Below are 22,463 nucleotides of genomic sequence, written 5' to 3'. Positions count from 1 at the left end.
ATACCGTCTGGACTAAAAAAGAACAAGGATTAAGTTGTGGCGGGTCTGAGATCTACACCTGCTAAGTTTCGTGTTCCTGGTGTTAATCCCCGTGACGTGCTTCAGCTCCTCCGATGGAAGCACCATCCCACTGTCGCTCTGCTCATCCTGTAACCGATAACAGGATAATTACATGATAATTACTGAAGTCTCAAGAAGAATCTTAGTATGTGGCTTTGTGTTTATCTGTGTGTTAGTGTGGAAACAGATGGAGCGTGCTGCCTTACTTCAGGGCTGTCCTGCTCCTCACAGGGAAGTTCCTCAAAAGTCTGAAGTCTGGCCATATCCCTCATGTAGCTGGACACACAGGGTTAGGATTATTAGCTGTTGCTTTTTCTTCTTTTTTGGGGGCTCGCTTTGTTTTTTTTTTTCCTCAACCTCGATTTCAGTTTTGCTTACTTAACTGCTCTCGCCCACCTCTTTCATTGTACTTCCCCCTTTTTTTAACAGTACTTCTCCATCTCACACACACATGCTCATAACATTTTTGGTAAAGATGTACTGGCTCAGACTAGCATGTTGAGTATAAACGTTTCTTTACCTCAGGTTTGTGACTGCAAGCAGGTTTTCTTTGAAAGCCTCACTGTGACTGATGTCTCCATTCACGGAAGATCCCAGAGGAATATAATCCTTCCCATCCTGCAGCAAAGAAAGTCAAAAGTGATGCATTTAGAACTGGGGTGTCCAGCTCCTGTCTTCAAGGGTTGTAGTCCTACAGGTTTTAGATGTTTCCCTAATACAACACACGGCTCTTCTCAACAGTTTGCTTTCAAGTTCTGCCCAAGCATGTTGACCCATAATCTGTTCTGCAGCAGGAAACATCAAAAACCTGCAGGACAATAGCCCTTGTGAACCAAATTTGAACGCCCCCTGGTTCAGAAGGTCTTATAAAACATACAAATCGAAGAATTTGTGAGATTTGCATCTTTGTCTTTTTATATATTGTTATATTAAAAAAAGTCAAACTTTTAAAATCCCTAACCTGCTGCACTCTCGCTTGTAGCAGATCTCCCAGTATCTCCACCAGGTGAGCAAAGGTGGGTCGGTCTGAAGGAGTGGCCTCCCAGCATGCCAGCATCGTGCTGTAACTGTACACACAAGCACTTTTACGTTTCTCTGCAAGATCAGCCGACAGCATGAAGTTTGAAATTTACCTCTTTGTCTCCTATTTCTTGGAAACAATTTTTTAAAAAATTTCCCCTTGGAAATTAAAATGAGCACCACTGTGGAAAATGTATTGATTTGCTATCTATTTGTGTGTGTGTGTGTGTTAGTAAATCAATATTGTCGTATGTATCTTATTTTTTACATACAGTTTCTGTGATCTTTTGCATAACTTTATGGTAAAACTTTGTACATAATCTGATACTTGCTTTCTGCCCCCTGGTGGATACCAGGAACCAGAAGACTATACTACAGTAATTTTCACATATCGCAGGGTAAGAAATATAAATACACAAAAAATATTCTTGTTATTTCTTTTTACAATTTGTTAACTAGGCAAATAAAGCCTTTCTGAGTATTGTTGCTGACCGTCTTAATCCCTTCATGACCACAGAGCACCATCTTCTGATGGCGATTTCCAGCAAGATCATGTACTGTATCAAAGTCATCTCAAACCAGTGTATAGTGATGGGATGGAATGGGAGAGTCTCTTCATGGATGTGCAGCTGATTGGCTATGGGATGCTGCCACATCAATATGGAGAAAAATATTCCAGGATTATCTAAAATACCTTGTTGAATCAATAGCCAGCGAGTGTATATACACTTAATCCCTTCAGGTACTGCTCTACCATTTGTAGAGGTAAATTTGTAAATGACTTTGATGAATTTTTAAAAAAAAAAAAATTGTGGAAATAAACCTGTCTGAGCCATCTCTAACAATCGGTTTGGGTATGTAAAACCCAAACTAAGTGCTTGTTATAACACTACTGTTTCAAATTTCAACCATTTCACTGTTTCACCATTATTATTAACTTATTCTCTTTAACATCTCAAATATTTACTCTGTTGATTTGTGTCCAAAACAACCTGAAAAGTGTTGTTAGTGTGGAAGTTAAGGCGTTAAAAGTCAATGACACTGTATTACTCTAAATAAAATGTAAGGCTTAACAGGAAGGTTTTTTATTTTTGAGGAGGTGTAACTGCTTTGCAAAAATGTGTGATGAGGGTGCTAAGTGTTAAAGTAACATAAATATGATTACCAGTAGTATTTAGGTTTCTTAAGCAGAGCGTGCATAGTAACAAGATGAGCTATGCTATACATAAACAGTGGTTTTAATATTGTGGTGGATCTGTGTGCAGCAGATACTCTGCTGCTGAAGCGTAGAACCAACACCTCTGAAAATGGAAAGGTGTGGTTAAGACTCATCTCGGTGGCCGAGTCTATTTCTGGTTGATGAATTATGAGGCTTATCTGTTACTCGGCCTATTGGTTCTGAGAGGATGGTCCATTCTCTCTAAAGAATGAATGCTTTCATAAGACTTTTTATTTAGGGAGCTAATTATGATTTTTCAATCCAGTGAAATAAAGCCATTGAAATACAGTTTTTTGTTTTTTTTTGTTTTTTTTTTAAGTTTCTCTCATTTGCATGCACAAATATCTTTATTCATTGAAAAACCAATAGAGGTTCCTTCTCTCTGAAACTTTGATGATCTAAGCCAGCCTGCTGAATTTTCAGACAAGTTTAATGAAACATTTATTGAGGATAGCGAGGATTTTTTTCCCCCATAACGATAGTTGATAAAACTACCTACTTCAGGTTCATTAATGTATAGTTAAAGGATATCTCTAAGTTAAGTGATTAACCTTAAAGGGAATTCTGATGAGAGAAATTTTATATAATTCAAAAATCTAGATGTTAGAATATTTGTATCCTAACTTGTTTGTCTTCACAATGTATGATACGTGACTGAAAAAAACCATCAACGCACATCTCAGGTGTGCTGTATTCAGGTGCTCGCATCCTGGTTCCCTCTTTGAGTCTGTGGCAGAATTCCTCGTCTATGTGAAGGCCAGGGTACGGGGAAGCTCCTGCTTGACAGAAGCACACATCAATATATGATTAGCCTCATGCATAACTGCCTAAGTCATATTTAGGCTAAATTGTGGTATCTGTCTAACTTTACTCTCCTAATACATTTAAACTAACATCTCCCTGATGGTCTTTAAAATAAATAAAAATAAATAAAAATATATATATATGTATATATATATATATTTTTTTTTCTTTTTTAAATAATTTTTTAAAATAAAATTACTACAGAGCTTCACTGCTTATGTTTAGTTTCACGTTGTCCACTACGTGCAAGAGTTCACATTTCATACCCAATGAGAAGATCTCCCACAATAGTATGCCGTAGGACCACACGTCACTTTGGGTGGTAAAAACCTTGTCAAAGATGGACTCTGGAGACATCCACTTCAGAGGGAGACGGGCCTGTGAGCCAATCAGAGTACTGGGTTACAAAAACAGAACAAATTAAAAGGCAACTTTTTTGAAGGATCACAATTTGGGATTTAATGTGAAAATGTCATGGGAAAGAATGCATGCAATGCTTTTCATTTGGGTACCAGATTGCACGTGTACTCACATCCCCCTTGCGGACGTAGTCAGGGTCTCTGTAGATGTCTCTGGCCAGGCCAAAGTCACAGATCTTCACCACTTTATTGTCAGCCAGCAATATGTTACGAGCTGCCAGGTCTCTGTGAATACACTGATGAAGGCACACAAAACACATAAATCATGAAATGAAGGAAATACATGTTGGCATCTATGTTCATATCAAGTGTAGCATGGTGTCAGACCCTGCGAGACGCCAGAAACTCCATTCCACGTGCCACTTGAAAGCTGAAAGAAATGAGATCCTCTAGGAAAAGAGGGGAATTGGAGGGTGACTTGTGATCTGGAATAGGAAAGAGAGGGACATGAAAAAAGTCGCCTGATCTCAAATGTAGGAAAATTTTACACCATGTTCCAGTCTTACCGAGGCCATCGTCTTTTGTATCTCTCTCAAACTCTGCTTTGACACTACTTGGGTTCTCAGAAACATTGCTGACACGGCATGACCCTCCATCTGTTCCTCTGACCAGCTAACATTGGGAAAAAAAATCAGTTACTTTTATGGTAGAGAAAGTACAAGCTCACACATTTTGAGAAAGAGTTTTTAAAAAATAAAAGCTGTATCATTTTTGCCAGTGTGTTTGGGAAAACATTAAAACCAATTTTCTTCTGTGAAAATGTGAAGTGTAGACGGCTGAAGAAATTAAGGAAGTAAAATATTCTGCTTCAGAACTGATAACATTTTCGAACCTCAAAAGGATTGCAGAAGTATTTATGAGTGTGATTTTGCAATTATGTACAGGTCAAAGGTGGTTTCTGCTGTTTTTTTTTATCAACCACAAGAAATTGCAGTCCAGACAGTTCACAGCAAACACATACTTGTGCTACACTTAGTGAAATAAAAAAAACCCTGCTATCATGACACTATCTTTCTTGAAGGAAGCTGCAAAACTCACCCTGTTATGTATGTAGACATTTCTCTTGTTTTTCAGGAAGGCTGAGAGGTTTCCAAAGCGACAAAACTCAACAATAACCAGCAGTGGTCCTGTGCCCAGTGTAAACAAATGCAAACACACTTACAAGAATAACAAGTGTGAAGGCACAAGTGCATATGAAATAAAAACTCAAACATAACAGCGTACTGACAAATTGACCTACATATAATAATAATGATAATAATAGTAATAATAATAATAATAATAATAATGCATAAAAAAATACACACACAGACCTCCAGGTTTTGTGCAGGCTCCCAGGAGGTTGACCACATTTAGATGGTTTCCAATGTGGTTGAGGATTTTCAGTTCTGTCATCAGAGCTTTGTGTTCACTGGCTGTGGCGCCCTCTGGTGGACAGAAGGTAGAAACGCTCAAGTGACAAAAGTGTTCTTCACAAATTGGAGTTTCAATTTGTAGCAAAATAGTTGGGTAGTTTAAAGTTTTTACCTTTGAGCATCTTCACAGCCACAGTCCTGCAGCTGGTGACACCGTCTATACCAAAGGCAGATGCCTGCATCACTTTGCCAAAGGCTCCACGACCCAGAGGCTTCCCTGACGCAGAAAGAGACCATGTGAGAGTGGGAATGATAAGGATGCAGGAGTTGTGTCAATTAATTACTATTAACATCCATTGCAGATGTTACATGCTGATAGCAGAAGGATTCGGCCCTCATCAACAGCCCATCTAACAGAATCCGCTCTGATGATAGGGGGAGCTGATTACTTCCAGTAAACACAGTTTAAATACCACATGCTAAAGCTGATTAGCTCTTTACAGACAACACAGACACAAAGTCTGATTAATGGAATGAGAGTAACTCCCAATTGTAATCAGATAAGACCTATGAGAAAATACCCTCCCACATAATTCCCTAAATTTATATTGTCTCAACTCACGGAAGAGTATCACTCTAAAAACTGTCTTAAGATTTTAAAGTATACCTAATTTAAGACGCTCACGAGGGAACTCCCATTGGTTGGGGTCATACTGCAGTCGCTCACACTGCTCCTCCATTGGCCCCTCTCCGGTGTTCAGTATGATTGACAAATACTCAGGTTTGGCATTCGAGTTGTTTGACTTTGGAAAAGGTAGAGAGAATTTAATAAAATTAAAGTTTATTGATCAAAAAAGGTCCAGATGAGCTTCAAACAAACCATACCCTAAAAATATTAATAGAATAAAAAGTTGTATTATTTGAAATCAGTATGCTTGTAGTAAAAATCCTGCTTGCATTGATGTATAAAAGAAATTAATAATAATTGCAACATTCTATGGTATTGTTAATGTTAATTTAAATACCAGTGCAAATGATACTTTTTATTTTAGGGATAAATTCATGTATAAAGTGTATTTCAGCAGTCTAGTAAAGTACAGTCTTCAGTGTGGTCTTATTTCTTTTTTTAATCATCCAAACATTCAAATGTTTACAACTTAAAATTGTTTTTATTTCATTTTGATTTTACTTAAGTTACTTATTAGCCCCTTAGTATAAATGACAAAGATAAAAACTGCTCCAAATATGTCTCTGTTACTATTGAGTTTGCAAATTTTACAGCAGTTAAACCATAAAGAAAATATATCACACACACTTTACTACTTCCTTAGGAAAAACAGATATAAAAGATGAAGGGGAAAAAAAACTTCAGTTGAATTAAAACAAAGGTAAAAAGCAAACGCATAATCTATATTATTTTCAATTAAAACAATTCACTCCTTTTGTGTGTTCCGCACCTGTTTCAGCTTCCGAATGAAGAGTGTGAGCAAGAGCCAGAAGAGAGTGGCCACCACGCAGGTACAGGTCAGAGTGGGAATTTCCAGAAATGAGGTTTCAGACTCGCCTGAACAAACAGAAAAATGACACAATTATCGCTGATTTTACTTTATTTTAGAAGAGAATATCATTTAGGAGTGAAAGTGAAAAAGTATTTTACTCTGTGGAATTTAGGATAAATTACATACATTTTATTCTCTTTGCAACACTAATAATAAACAAAATCAAATTTATGTTAGTTTTTCTGGTCTTAACATGGTTGGAAAGTAAATTCTGAGAAATAAATGGTTTTACATGAGAGCTTCATGTTTTGATTTTCTGTTGTAAAACAGTACCATCAACGCTGCTCATTAACTCCAGTTTATTATTATCTTGTTTTTTTTTTTATAATGGGAGGATGAGAAAATGCCCAGCTAAATAAAATGTGAAGCCTCTTTATAATGCAGGCTGGGCCCTTCCGGAGGAAATAAAAAGGGAGACAGCTTCCTTCCTAGCTGATCAGAACACAACACACACACACACACACACAAACGTAAAGTTGCTCTTCTTTCTAAAACTGGATTGGGAAGAGAGTCCGCCACTACAGCTTCCAGGGAACTCCTCCTCTGCTACCTCCGGATGTGTAAGTTAGTGTGTGTTACTGTGTGGGTATGTGAATGGGAAAAACCAAACAAAAGGCGGAGTGAGTTTATGTTAAGACTTACTTTGATCAATGTTTACTCAGAAATTTATGTGGCTCATCTTCCATTTATAGAAGTGACTAAACGGATCTCTGTGTATAAATACTGCATAAAAACAATGTCATACACTGTACTACAAATGTGTACATTCAGACCTAAGGTCTGTTTCAGGAACAGGGAACAATGGCCAGTTGAACGTGGCCATATATGCAGGTGCATCATCTTCAACCGTATGGAAGCAGCCAATGAAAGGAAGACAGGCTTGAGGAAAACATACTGTTCTTACCATTGACCCATATATAGGCTGAGCTTTCTGCAGTTCCCCTCTCATTGGTTGCCTGACACGTATATAGACCCTGGTCCTCTGTGGAGATTCTGTCAATATGGAGGTAGCCATGTTCTGGTGAGATGACAATACCTGAAAATGTTGTGAAATAACATGTAAATATCAGATGACAGTGACTGATCATGTCATGGATTTTTTTGTCTGTGTGTTCTAACCTGATCCCTGCAGCAGAGCACGTTCATCTTTGTACCATGTGATGGTTGGGGGTGGGATACCTTGAGATGGACAGCTCAAGGTCACAGAGCTGCTAACGTTCACAGTGCAGTCTGTTAAATTACCAAGCAGCACAGGAGGCTCCAGAACTGAAGGAAAACATACACATGCACACACACATGCTGTAATGTTACTGTTGGTGACCTTTTTGCAACTTATTAGTTATGCATGCAATTCTCTGCTGGCAAGCAGAACTTGAACCAACATGTCTTCCACTTAATGTAGGGGTGTCCACTACCAGTCCTGAAGGGCCACAGTCTTGCAGGTTTTCCTTGTATCTCTGCTCCAACACACCTGACTCAAATGGATCAGTAATTATGCAGAACTTTGTTTATTGTAAGCCAGGTGTGTTGGAACAGGAATACATGGAAAACCTGCAGGAAAGCGACCCTGGAGGACCAACTTTGGACACCCCTGACTTGATGTTAAAAAAAAACACAATTTAACACTTCATGTCAGGATCTGGTCACATCCAAGCACAACCAAATAATATAGAACTTTGGTTTAGCTATTTTTCAGGTCATTTGTCAAATGGATATTCAATATAATTTTTGTTTTAAATCAATTCTGCAATCCACAAATGTCTGGTGGATGCACTGGCACTCCTGATCTCCATCTCCTCTTTAATCTCTAGTATATCCAGCCTACCTCCCAGATGTTCTCATGACATACCGTAGATAATACTTTGGAGGAAAATGCCATTAAGTATTTTTTAAACTAACTAATTGTCTTCTAGTCTCTCTGAAAAACTTGTAACCTGCCCCCCCCCCAAAAAAACAAACAAAAAACAATGCTGACATTGTGCATTTGACTTTTTACATCTGGCAAGTAAACAGCCCAAAGCAAACAAAAAAAAAATCCAAATAAATACACTGAAATGATGAGAACAATCAGAGTAAAGAAAAGAAAAATTTATAAATTGGGAAATTAGAGCAAGACAAACGTTATAAATACTTGGCTTTAGCCATTTACTACAGTGTTATTACGCCAAAATAATTCCAACTGCTTAAATCATGAATGATCTTAAGCTTTAACTTTACAAATTCATTATTTTCTTTCCTTTTAGTCACCCTGTAGTTCAGTAATTCTCTAGTGGGGATCCTAAGGGAGGAAGCTGACGTGTTGCATCCTGATTGTATAGAGAACAGCAGTAAAAAGACACGAAGAAAAGTCACTTAACCATGGCGACTGATTGTTGTTTCCCCTATCTTCCTCCTGGACAACAATTGATGATTGTCTGTGGGGGCCTGGGCCTGACAGTGTCTGATTGGCTGATTGTTCCACCAGCCCTGTGCAGGGGCCTGTAAATGTGGCATTGTGGGAAGTACCATTGTGTGTTCTTCCTCTAGACAAGAGCTCATTCCCACGTGAAAGAGGTGCTGAGCTGGAGAGCAAAGCTGTAATAGGGTGGGGCCCCAGGAAACTGAGGGGGACCCGATTCCCAAGCAGCAAGACCTCTGCACAAGAGTGTGGGTGTTTGTTTGCATCTATATGCAACACAAGTGCATAAGAAGATGAAGACGCTGTGAGTTTCCACAGAGGAAATAATGAGGGTAACTGAAAATGCCCTTGAATTGCTGTATCTATTATAAATCTCTAATAAAAATACAGAAAACATAAATCAGTGTTTACTGTTTATTGAATAAAGTTTTTTTTTATTTATCTCGTGATAAAACACTTGGAGACAGAAAGAATGATCCTCATTAATCCCAGGCATGTTTTAAACTGTGCTTTAAAAACAGAAATGTTCATCTTTCCATCCATTTTTCTTAAACACTTTGTCAAAATCAGGCTCGCGGGAAGCCGGTGCCTATCTCAGCAATCACTGAGTAAGCACCAGGGTGCACACTGGACAGGTCACCAGTCCATCATGGCAAAACCAAAATAGGTTTTGGATTTCAAAAAAATATTTTTAACGATCGACTTTGAAAAACCTGGGAAGATGTGAAGATGTCCAGGTGTGCTCTGCCGCTCACGCAGTGATCGCTGGGATTGGCTCCAACTTCCCTGCGACCCTTGACGGGACTAAGTGGTTAAGAAAATGGATGGATGGCCTTGAAAACATATTGTGTAGCCAGTTTGTTCATTCCAGCTTCATGAAAGAAAATATAATGTGCATTATTTAAAAAATAATCATTACAAGTGGAAGAGTGGAAAAAATAATGTCAGACTTCCTTTTGTGGGTCATTTAATCTGAGAAAGACCTGTCTGTAGATCAGTACCAAGAAAAGATCAGCAGATAAAAACATGTAAAAGAATTGTAACTTTGTCATTATGCCAGTTACTTTTATCTTTTAGATGTTGATAATAGAGAACAATGCGAGAGCATAAAGTCAAAATGACTCACTTGTGACCACCACCTGTGTGTCCAGGTGTGTTTCCTGTCTGGTGGTGAGGTGGCGAGCGAAGCATCTATAGGTTCCAGAGTCTCTGGTCGTTAGGTTGCTTAGGAGCAGGTCAAGTGAGTTAGAAAACTCCCCCGATATTGGCTGATGAACATTCAATGCACGAGATGTGCCTGTGTCATTCACTTGTTGCCATGACAACGCCGTGTACAGGTACTTATTGGCTGAACAGGTGAGATGGAGATCTCCACCCTCTCTGGCTTCCTCCAGTTGGTTCACACTGAAGCCTCCTGGGACATCTGAAGCAAACATGGCAGGGGAAAAGATAGATTAACTGGAAAGAAGGAGTACAGAGGAAGAGGGAACAGTATACGGCACTCCACAAGACTCCCGTGTGAGATGAATAAGCCCTCTCAATTTTCGAACTGAAGCCTGAAACCAGAAGAGCTGATTCCACCAATCCTCCATTTTCCTAACCTTTGATGACAATGTTGAATGGCTATTGTGGGCTAAAGCCGCTAGTGGAATACAGTGAAAAGGCTTTTTATTTACTTTAGCCATTTGAAACTTCCCGTGGAAACGGCTTGAGAGTTTCCTGATGGTAGATAGTGTTTATCTTTCCCGAACACCCCAAGGCCTCCCGAAATAAAGTGGACCTGCCAGTCCAAGGAAGTATGCTGCACAGGGAAGTGGAACGATAAGAGCCCCAGGTTCCTGTTTCGCTCTTGCTCACACACCAACAGCTTGACACAGCCTGTCACACAGACATATACACACACTCCCATATGTATGCAAAACACAAACACAAAAAAGTTGAACCTGTATGGTTCGTGACCCAAATCAAGCTTGACATCACTCACAAAATATCTGACCGAATGATGCACACACACACACACACACACACACACTTCTTGGCTCTAAAAACCTTTTTTCCTGTTCTACTTCTATAGTTTCTGAACTCTGATGATTTGATGATAACTATGTGCAGAAACGTCTGCTCCGTTCGCTTCAAAATACTGGGCCTGGTGCTGTGCAGTGTTTTCCATCACTGTTTTTTTTAAAAGGATTACCAGAAACCAAACGCACTTCTTTTAATCCTACTAAATTAAAAAGTCAGAAAAAAACTTTTTGTATAATGTGACAAGCTGCATTCCTTTAAAGTAGACCCCACACAGCAGAAATATTATGACAAAAATCAGAAATTAGATGTCACTAAGTCTATTTTCTCAGTACTTTTGTGACCTTTCTATAGTTTGCTTCCACATCTTTGTCCCTCAGTGACAACATAAGTTAACACACTTAAGAAACTCTTACCACAAAGGTCATTACTCAGTATGTTCCACCCCAACCCAATATGGTTATTTTTACTTTCTTTTAGGGAATAAATTTTTTTTCTCTGCAATTCTCACATGTTCAGAATTTTCTTATCATGCTTTAGAAATTTCTCTACCTTCAATACATCGTCAGTATGTAAACGTTTCCAAGCGATGATGCTTGTAGCAGCAAAGTCAAGTATAAATTATAGGACAATGAATTCATTGTTGTTCTTTTATTTTGCCATACTTGATGTACTGTTTGGAGGTGTGGGGTAATTCCTCAACTACTAATGTAGTTTTCTTGTACTTTTCTTTATTCTACAGAAAAGACCAATAAAAATCATCAACAAAACTGCTCCTAAAGAGCCAAAACAGGACTGTTTCGGAAGTCAGGACTACTAAAACTGCAGGACTTGGTGCTGAAAACAATATTAGTTATACATAAAGCTAAACATTTTTGTTGCCGTCTGGACTATAAACTTTAAAAAAAATTTTTTTTTTTTTTATTGTATATGATGAATCAAGCAAAGGAAATTGTGACTTTAAAAACCTTTTTGCAAGAACTACACTCAAAGAAATGAGTGTTTCAGTGGTTGCCGTAAAACAACGCAACTCATTTGGAAGTGATCTTAAATGTACATTTTCTTCAATTCAAATATAAATATAAATAATACATACTTAAAATGTATAAAGAGAAAAGTATGAATTGTAAAAAAAAGATAGAAAAAAACAAGTATCTGTCAGCTGTATTTGTTTTATGAACATCTGGCATAGATGTAGTCATCCTTTGTTCATTTTGAGATAAGGATGGGGTAGGGGTTTATAAGATTATTTCTACTTCCACCTCCAAGTCTTTTTTTTCTACATGAAATGCATTAAAACTGTTGTATTACAATTTGTGTCATTTTGTAGTTTTTTTTAAACTCAATGCAATAATAATGAGAAAAGCATAAAAAATGAATGAAAAACGAGACAATAAAGGTAGTATTGCATTTAACAATAGAAAAAGCCTGTAAGTTCAACCTTGATCTTAAAAAGAAAAAGAAAGTCCAGTTAAGTTAATGAGTGAATGTGTGTATATTTGTTTTATTTACAAATCATCTTCCACCTCAGCATGAGAGAAAGTGTAAATACAGCCAGATTTATAATGTTTGCGTTCAGGTAATAAACTGCATCGTGTTTAAAGTAATTTTTGAACCAACAGTTACTACAGATGACTAAGAAAATGTTTTCGGCGAGTAAAGTGAGTGATGTCAGACTGAAACTTGTCATTTTAAGCAGGATTCTGAGGACTGAAAATGAGAAGCAAGAAGGATGGTTTGAGGACTTAAAATAGACTTTTCCTGCAGACAAAGAATCAACACACATGAGGATTCTTCTTGTCTGGTATCACCTGTGATGTAGAAGGGGATGTCTAGCTGGTCTGTGCCGGCAGAGTTGGAAGCAATGCAGCGATACACTCCAGACACAAAGGCCTCTGCAACAGTCAGGACCCCCACTGTCTGTGGAGAGCAAAAACATCCTCATTCAAAAAAAAAAAAAGGAAAATGTTGAATTCCCACCGCCACATTTAAAGGCTTAGGCTTGTTACTTTTACCACTGAAGGCAAAAATCATGTTTCCGTGAACCCGTGGCAGACAATAGGCTTTTCTGAGCCAGACCTCCTGCTGACTTCCATCAAGATTATAGCCATAGTGATTATTATAGAGCTGTAAGTGAAACTTTGATAGAAAAGAATGTGTAATAGATGATAATGAGGGAGCCTATTGTATCTGCTCAAGAATTAACATTTAAAAAAGAGATAATTTAGTCATGCTTCCTTGGTGTTCTTACTATGAATTGTAAAAAAAAAAAATCCAGTCAGATAATTATTCCAATTAAACTAAAACACCATCTGTTTAATTACGACAATTGAAATAACTTAAAGACCAAAAGCACTGTATTTTGGTATTTTATATACCTTTTTCTTCCCCTGAAGCACTTCCTGTCTAGTAGTGACACTGGAGATGCGGTTGAGTTTGGATGTGGCAGGCAGGCTTTCTGTCACAAGACTCCACAGTGGGGAGGACGTCGGACACACACACCTTGAAGAAGGAATAGGAGGAAGAGAAGGACAGGGACTCAGCTGTGTTGACACAAGACTTTAAATGATACTTCCAGGTGTGCGATCATGGGAGGAAGAGCAGAACACCTGGAAAAGCCTTGATCGCTGCTGCTTGAAGTGATTCATCATCACCAAACCATTTTTTATCAATAGCATCATGTCCTCATTCCCTGTTCTGCAAGCTGACAATAGCATAGCTTTGGGATGCAAGCTAATGCTGGATCGTTAATCCGTTTAGGATGCAGAAGTGGAATTGTCATTCTGTCAATTAGCTTCCTTCCATTCTTATGAAATCATCCCACATTTCCAGGACAAGACATCCTGTCCCTCAATGACTCTCACAAGTCTAAATCCATAGATTACACACCAGGAGAGCTGTGGGAACTGGTGCTTACGCAAGACACCTTGTGGTCATTTTCTGCTCATCTCATCATATTGAGAAATTGTGAAGCCGCACAAGAGCATTGTGTCCTGACACTCAGTCTTGGATCTGTTCATAGTTGAAGGTTTTTTTAAATTTTTTTTTTATTTTATATAAGAAATGCTAAAAGATAATAAACATTATGTTTTTTTTAAATTGAATAACTAAATCAGACATGATGGAGAAAATAAAAAGCAATGAGTGCAAAAGTTTTGAATATTTTCACAGTTTCAGTACTTATGTTAAAAATTGAAATGTCCGTTGAATGAAAATCAATCAAGAGAAAAAAAAATACACAAACGTTACACTAAATTAAAAAAAGTAAATATTCTTTTTTCATTAACCCAACATTTTTTTAAACAGCCAATATTCTTTAAAATTGGTTGCATGAGATTGTTTCTGTCCTTTAATGTCGACCTTCCTTTTGTTATTGTCTCAAATCACACTTGGTTGCATTTATAGCCAAAAAAGAATAATGATACATTTTGACTCACTAAAATGATACCAGAATGAAAAAAAATTCCCGATTTATTTTAAAGGAAACTGAGCATGTTTATGCTTTTTGGGTTAAATTAGCCAATAATAATATGGTAGATTATTGTTCTGGTTAAAGATTGTTTTTCAATATGACATAAACTGAAAATAACAAGAAATAAAGGGGGTGGTTTTATGATGACACATGTCACACAAAACTACCCACTAATACACACTACTTTCAGCCAATTAAAATATATAATAGCACCTATAAAGAGTAATAACAATATTCAATGTAAAGCTTAAGCACATTTAAAAAAAGATCAAACCTGAAAACTTTTAGAGTTAATTAATTTGGAAAGCTGTGTAAAAAGTTCTGACACCAGCCCCAGAAGTACAAAGCCTAATTTCATTTAGCATCGGTTAATAGTTTTGATAATAAGTTTAATAACCCTAAATGGTCCTAAAGAAAACTTTCCATTTAAAAAGCATCTGTAATCTCACTATTTAAAAAGCAAGTTGCATTATTTAAGCTAAGCTTTTTTACACCCTAAACAACTTACCACAGGGAGAAAAGCAACTAATAAAGGTCCACGCATCTCAATTAGTGTAAAAAAAAAAAAAAAAGAAAAAAAAAAAGTCCAGTTGGAAAGAAACAAATTGTTATGTGAGAGGGGGGTCCTGAAGTACTAGTTTAACTCTATTTTGGATGTAATAAAAAAAAAAAAAAAAAAAAAAAAAAAAAAAAACCCCAGAAAATAATTAAACTTTGTTTATAAATGTGATTAAGTTTATTAAAAGAAAGACTTTTGTTGTTATAATTTATTATCATTCATCTTGAGAGATATGAAAATAAATTTTCTGTAATTGCAACAAACAAAGATCTCTGGACCCAGACTTAAAAATCCATCTGACATTTGCAACCGCACTATGTCTACATGTCTACAAAACAATTTAGTCCTTTTAGCTTGATAGCCGAGATAAAAAAAAAAAAAAAAAAAAATTCTTAAACAGTGACTGCCCTAAGGCAAGGAAATATATAGATAATTGTGAAGAGGTCTCATAAACAAAGTAATACGCATTAATTATTTGGACATCCTTAGTGTAAACTATCATTTCCACTTTGTTCATTGATCCTCTGCCTGTTTAGGGATATGTCACTGCCACTTTCTGCTGCCTGTCTCTGTCTGTATCCTTGTTGTCATGCTTTTCTGTCTGTTCTGAGCTCCTCCCTGAGCTTGGCTCCTCTCTTTCTTTCTCCCTGATTGCTCTTCCTCTTGACATTGAGATAGTGTATGTGACGGCACAAACGAACCCACCCTGTGCATGACACTTACGGGCCTGACACACACATTTGAAACAAAAACACACATGTACATACTCACACCCACAACATCACTCAGGCACAGATTACACCAGCTATCGCTCCCACGCTTCCCAGGAAAACCGTTAACATTCAAAAACGTACTTACACTCAAAAATGAAGTTAGTTGGATGGAAGTGAGACATAAAGGTGTTCAGATACAGAAAATGACGAATGCATGCACACAGACATACCGCATCCACATTCATACAGTATGTGCCTGCCAACAGGGTGAGCATGTTTTCTACAGAAGCCTGAAAATATGAATGGACTGTTCCAAGTTATGTATCAGTAAGGGTCATCTCCTTCTTCTTTCTTCCTGTCCTGTTCTGCCGCCTGAAATACATTTTTCCTGTCGCCCCAGACTGCATCTTATGCAAACCCCAAATAACCACAGATTATAATAATCAATACACAAATATAGGCAAAGTTTAATGCAAAAACAAAAAACACAAACAAATTATATAACACTTCAATATGTTTTAACAGGATCATACAGAGGTTGGCAAATACTGTCATTTTTCATATGTAAGTTAGTTGTATAAAATTATTAAATATTAGATTCATATATTACTCATAGAACATCTGTATACATGGACTGAATCACATTGGCAGACACCCGTAAAATGGGACACACAAACACATTCCTGCGCAAGCACACACACTAGCACACTTGTTTTACTCACATACAGAGAAACGGACATCACCTAAAGACTTACGGCACTCATTCTCTTAAAATGGCTTGTAGTAGCACATACATCAAAGTTGTAATAAACTTCCAATACAAAGACAGCAAGACTCTTACACTGATGCCATTTGACACACACAGAAAACATTTTGTCATGGGATGGCAGTAGACGACACAGGATAGTATGTGGTCTGTGCAGACCTCCTACATGGTAGGCTTCTGCTGACCGTCAAGTCTTTTTGTAGAGAACTGTAGGCATCCCAACACAAAGCTTGTCCTCTCTCCTGTTTCGCCCATCCAAGGTAAGCACGTTTAACCTTCAACTCACAGCTTTTGTGGACGTCAGAATCAGATCAGGGTTTGGGACAGGCACAGTTTATGCACCCATTATAGTACCACTCTAGGACACAAAAAAAGCAAAGCAGCTCCAGAAATGTGGCTGATGTTTGGATGGAATTGCACTTATTTTGGCTCATAATGCCTATGAAATGTTACAAGCATAAAACTACAGGGCAGCCTGGTTTGTGTGTGTGGGGAGGCGGGCTACAGTTGTTTTGAGTAAATCAAGAAAATAAATAAATAATCAGAAAAGCTGGTGTCCATATATCCTTAGTATTGTGACTTATTTAACTCCTGATTTCCTGTGTCTGCAGGTCCTCACTGCTCAGCAGTGTTCAAAGTCTCTTTCCTCACTTTCCAGTTCCAACAGGCGCAGGATTGTCTCTTAAAGTTGCTGGTAATGTCACTGTGGGTTCTGGCAGTTATGTAGAGGCACGGATGAGTGTATGGCAGTGAAGGTGAGCTCCAGGGTGGGAGGCGATGGGGAGTTGCTACTCTGTAGGGTTGGAGGGTGCTAGGTTGGGGAGGAGGGCAGAAGTGGTGAGGGAAGGGGTTGAGGTATGTGTGAGGGGGGCAGCAGAGCTGGGGTGAAGAGGGGGTGTGGGGGTGTTCTCAAGAATAGATCAAGCTCTTGAGGAAGCGGACTGTGCCACGTTTGAAGACGAAGGGACAATCACGCCGTTGGGAAGCGTCTCGCGTCGGAGAGGAAGCCAAACAACGAGAGGAAAAGCACTCTGATTTTTGCTCAGGAAGTCCAGTGCGCCTCCTGCCCAGGCAAGATAAGAGCGTTGCGGTTCCCAGGGCCAGACCCAAGAGTGGACCCAGGATTGTGGCGAGAGGCCCCCCATCAGTCTGGCCCAGGCTGGCCCACTGTCCCTGGGCTTCTTCCAGCACGGCGTCAGGCTCGTGATGCAGCAGGGCTGCAAAGAACAAGGGCCTAGTGAGGATCCAAGCAAAACTACTTGTCTGAAGAAACACACTGACAGTACAGACACTGAAGCAGAACCAGAACAGAGCTTTACAGAGGACCACAAGTCAGTCAGCTAAGAGGCCAAATGTAATCTGCAGGGGCATTATCAACAACTTTATTTGTTGCATCAATTAAAAGGCTTAATGTCAAGTAGATTTGAAAATTAAGCCAATTGTAATCAATTAAAAACCTAAAAATAAAGCACTTATATCCTCACATGATCCTAGCGTAGCATGGCTTTCAAAGTTTTTTACAGCTGCAGATTGCATCTGTCATCTTAACATGAAACAGGATAAAGATAAACACAAACATACAATATTAATTCAGCAGGAAAAAGACAAAGTTCTTTCTTTTAGAATATGACACTATTGTTTAAATGACCTCTAATCGATCTTCACACTGAAAACATTACATCATTCAAGTCAGCCAGCTTTAGTCTAACAGGGAAGAGCCTCTACCTAAGCACTGCCAGGTGTAAAATGGGCGTTCATGATGTAAATTACATTTAGCATTTGGCAGAAATGAACAGAAGACGCATCATGGCATGGCGCCATTTGAGAGTTTCAGGGTTACAGGTCAAGTACGCTGATGATGTCAGAGTGTCTCAGAGGGGGAATAGAGTATGGGCGGATGCTGTAGTGCTCTCAGGTAATACTTAACCTTTCTGGCTATGTCGTAAGGAACACAATAAGTGCCTGACCTCCAAGAACAACTCAATCAGTGTTTCTGCCAAGTGCCCGCCTTAGCACGTGTGTGTATTTGACTTGATTCGGTAACTGTCCCTCTGCATCATTGGGTTGGGCCATTTCTCATGAGAACTCTGTATATAGAGTGTGTGTCAGATATAAGAGAAAGCATCACAGGATGCACTGTGCAATCACAATAATAAACAGGCCTCTCACACCGCGTCCTGGGCAGGAAATTCATTAAATCATAGTGTTTGATTTAGAAACCAACAAATCGTGACTGAGAGCACAAAACTGGCTTCCATTGAAGTGTGTTTTTTCTGTCCTTTCAAGTCTGAAATACACCATGTACTGTGTCTGTGAATGTACAATGCACACACATACACACATGCACAAGCACACGCACTCACAGGGAAGCAATATTTATATGCACTTACACAAACATATGGAAAAGGATGCACATACATTAAGAGAACAAATATATGTGGAAAAAAGCTGCATGAAAAAACAAACAAACATGCAAACACAGGCATAGTAAAACACACACATACGCGTGGGTACACACACCAACACCAGCACACACACACACACACACACACACACACACACACACACACACACACACACACACACACAATTTCACACATTCCCACACATGAAAGGCCCCAAAAGGCATCTGTTCTGGTTACAAGAAGGAAGCGCTGTCTGAATGCATGCTGAAATAGACAAAACATGTCTTGTTTCTCAGAATCACACAGACACACTAATGACTATCTTAAAGCAAACAATATCATTCATGCTTGTTTAGCATCATAAAATTAATTACTTTTAGTCATAGATATAACCTGATAAAACCATAATTCACTTTATAGGTTTGAGCAGTTTCCGTGATATGTTACAGTATATTTATTGTCACATCATAAAAACGGCTGCTTCTCACAAAATTCAGAACATTCCTGTCTTGTAAAACATAATAGCAATTAAAAATGTCCGATATCTTCGACACAATGATATTAATTGGCATAATGATATTATCGCTTAATATTACAATGCAACATGACAAATATTTAGAATCTGCTTTTGCTTTTCTTATGACATAGGTTTTACACAATATGTACATATTATATATCAACCTCTTTAGCTACATCTCCTCTAACTTAATATAACAAAATACATAAGCAATAGCTCGTATGTTTTTCCAGATATTTTTGTTTCTTTAGCACAACTCGCTCCAAAATTTGTATTTAAAATTGTGTGTGTGTATATATATATATATATATATATATATATATATATATATATATATATATATATATATATATATGTGTGTGTGTGTGTGTGTGATTTATAATATATAAATATATTTATAATATATATAAATATATCAATATGTCAGATATTGGTTAAAAAAGCCAATATCGAGCTAATAGTAATAGTAGTAATTAGTAAACACTAATAGTAATTAATATGATTTTATATTTTAAACTTTTATTTTGGACAGGATGAAGTTGTTTATATAGTAAAATAAATGCACTACACTGATTCATGTCTTTTGTCCTATGCATTGTAGAAGAATTTGTGATATTGACAAAAACCTAATTATTATTCACTGAATCAGTACAATATTTTATCTTGGTAAAATTTCTGATTCACACCCCTATTACTTACAGGCCTTTGGAGGGACAGGGATGCCAGAGCCATTGGATATGTGGAGGAGGGACTCCGTGTGACGTGCAGGGCAGTGCTTTTCTGCTTCCCCGTGGCACAGAGCCGGGATCCTGCAACGCCACTGCTTTCTCTCCTATTTGAGGACTCACTACAAGATGAGATGGAAACATGCAGTGAAACAAAGTTTTAATAGCTACAGGGAGGAGAGACAGTCAGAACTGAATATGATTTTTGTTGTGCCTCACCATTGACCACAAGTGTGAGTGTGAGATTCTGGTAGAGCCCATGTTCCTTGATTTGTACAAGGATAGTGTACGTCCCCGCATCCTCCTCTGCAACATCCCGAATGACCAGGGAAGTGCCATCCATGTGGTATCTGGAGCACTGTTCTGCTGCCACCGTGCCATCCTTCAACCTGTCAGAGAGACGGACCTCTGAGCAAAGTCACTCCAATATTTCTTCAAGAATTAAAGGTGTCAAATGGACCAAGGGTTTAGGTTAAAAATGACCTGAGACAACACTGTTAAAGAAACTCTTGATCCCTTACCAGATAACTTCAGGGGCAGGAAACGCTCGTAGTTTGGGTGAGATTCTGTAAGATTTCTGTCCCTTTTGTGCCACCATTTCAGATCCATTTCTGGGCTTCAGGCGGATAAACGGACGATCTGAAATGAAGAAACCACGTGTGCATATTTTTGTATGATTAAGAAAATGGATGCAAATGCCCACATTGGTGTGAATCAGAGTTAGTGGTCGGGAAAAAGTGCAACTGAAACAGAGAAAATGTCATAACGAAACTCAGTTCAAATGCAGATGTAGATGCTTAAATCTTCTACATGCTGGGAAATTTCAGTGGAAGAGACTCACCATAGATGGTGACAGAGACTTTTTGCTGTTTGCTTTGATCTCCGCTTGTGACACGGCATGTGTAGAGGCCTCTGTCTGAACGCTGGAGCTTCGGGATGACCAGGATGCTGTAGAACAGCATGTGCATTGGATGTCTCAGGAGCCTTTTTGATGTGGAGCTGGGGTTATTACCCTAATAGTTAAGAGACAGAGAAGAGTCACAGGATTAATACAGAAGGCTCACCTGTGTGTTTCACACAGTATCATTCAGTTTGTCATTAATATCTTTACACATGCTTTTTGAAACTATTCTTATTTTCAATTTGACTCATGTGAATGGATTAAACTTCCTGTTGGTTAAGGACAGACATGCTTTTGCTCATTTTGCATATGCCATTTCTGGTTTTGCAACACATCTCAAACAGCTGCAGATGTTTAAGTATTCATGTCTTATAATGGTAATCCACATGACTCAAACAAGAAAAACGCCACCCTGCCAGGAACCTTCCCTTTTGAGGTCATGTGGCGTGAAGAGGCTCACTATTTCTTACAAACAGAAGCGTGTAACGAAAGAATACACTTCAGCTTAGTCTTCACCAAAGGTCATCTGTCATCTAAACCTGTGCTGCTCTAAGGCTCGCTGAAAGGAAGTCTGACCTTTCCAGGATACTCCCAGGTGATGTCGACTCTGGTGTTCAGCTCTGCAGTTGCAGTGCAGTTCAGGACCAGTCTCTCACCCTTCAGGGCTTGCACAGTTCCACTGCTGTTGAGATACACCTCTGTGATGTTACTCACTGGGAAAAGTGAAAACAGGACAGACACTTTTTTTAAAAATATAAACCACTGGGATATTATTACATGTGGAACCGTGACCATACTGCATAATACTGACCTGGTCTGTGCACAAAGTATACACGTGAATCATGTTTGACCCCTTGGATGAGAGTCTGGCAGTGGAAGAGGCCAATGTAAAAAAAGGTGGTGGTTCGGATGGTGAATCCTTGCTTGCTGTTCCAAACGATGTTCCTCTGATCTGGCTTCAGGCTCCGATTGGGGAACTGTGGAGGAGGCAAGAAAAATAAAGCATCCATCACATAGTTCTCTGTATCACAATGCTGAGGCAATGGCACATTTAAACTAAGTTGATTGTTGCATTGTAATAAGAATGTATTTTATCTCAAACTATAATCTTTTTCAAACAGAAACCTAGTAGTTTTTACACCTAACCTGGTTAAACCCAACCAGGAAGGCACTAATCAGTTTTAGTAAAGTGTTGTGTTACTTAGTAACAAACTTTGTCATGTGTTAATCATCATCACACGTCTTGCAGTTCAAAGTGAATCAGTGACAGAAAATGTTGTACCTGAATGCAATGTCCAACCTCCCTTTCTTCTTATGAAAACTTTGTGGCTTGTTAAATGAAACACTTGAGAAATGGTGTCTGCTCTGATGCGGAAACACACTTTTGCGTCACAAGTAGCTTTTGTCCATTTTATTGTAAACAGATTTTTATCTATTAATTATAGAACAAAATTCTGTAAAAAGAGATGATATCCTGGTTTTGTTTAAAGTAAAAAAGTCTAAATCTTGAAACAAGGTGACAATGCATCAGTACACTTAATCTCATAAC

At 38.3% G+C, this 22,463-nt stretch overlaps 1 protein-coding gene across 1 annotated transcript in view; it reads right to left on the bottom strand.

Moving 5' to 3' along the window:
- flt1 (fms related receptor tyrosine kinase 1) overlaps positions 1-22,463 on the bottom strand; it is a 34,946-nt gene that overhangs the window by 1,128 nt on the left and 11,355 nt on the right. Inside the window, exons 5-29 of the mRNA XM_079259485.1 lie at positions 21,726-21,891; positions 21,491-21,627; positions 20,855-21,026; positions 20,535-20,652; positions 20,233-20,402; positions 19,988-20,135; positions 13,235-13,358; positions 12,668-12,776; positions 9,961-10,257; positions 7,556-7,702; positions 7,341-7,472; positions 6,335-6,441; positions 5,545-5,680; positions 5,050-5,154; positions 4,836-4,949; positions 4,561-4,649; positions 4,029-4,134; positions 3,850-3,947; positions 3,636-3,758; positions 3,370-3,481; positions 2,976-3,075; positions 1,022-1,127; positions 581-678; positions 267-336; positions 59-147 (exon numbers count right to left, since the gene is read on the bottom strand). Of these exons, the coding sequence (XP_079115611.1) occupies positions 59-147; positions 267-336; positions 581-678; positions 1,022-1,127; positions 2,976-3,075; positions 3,370-3,481; positions 3,636-3,758; positions 3,850-3,947; positions 4,029-4,134; positions 4,561-4,649; positions 4,836-4,949; positions 5,050-5,154; positions 5,545-5,680; positions 6,335-6,441; positions 7,341-7,472; positions 7,556-7,702; positions 9,961-10,257; positions 12,668-12,776; positions 13,235-13,358; positions 19,988-20,135; positions 20,233-20,402; positions 20,535-20,652; positions 20,855-21,026; positions 21,491-21,627; positions 21,726-21,891 (3,173 nt within the window). The remainder of the gene's footprint in view (positions 1-58; positions 148-266; positions 337-580; positions 679-1,021; positions 1,128-2,975; positions 3,076-3,369; positions 3,482-3,635; positions 3,759-3,849; positions 3,948-4,028; positions 4,135-4,560; positions 4,650-4,835; positions 4,950-5,049; positions 5,155-5,544; positions 5,681-6,334; positions 6,442-7,340; positions 7,473-7,555; positions 7,703-9,960; positions 10,258-12,667; positions 12,777-13,234; positions 13,359-19,987; positions 20,136-20,232; positions 20,403-20,534; positions 20,653-20,854; positions 21,027-21,490; positions 21,628-21,725; positions 21,892-22,463) is intronic.

This window comes from Telmatherina bonti (genome assembly GCF_933228915.1).
Source record: "Telmatherina bonti genome assembly, chromosome: 20".
In the NCBI taxonomy this organism is placed as follows: domain Eukaryota; kingdom Metazoa; phylum Chordata; class Actinopteri; order Atheriniformes; family Telmatherinidae; genus Telmatherina; species Telmatherina bonti.
This window is presented reverse-complemented; position numbering and strand designations above follow the sequence as displayed.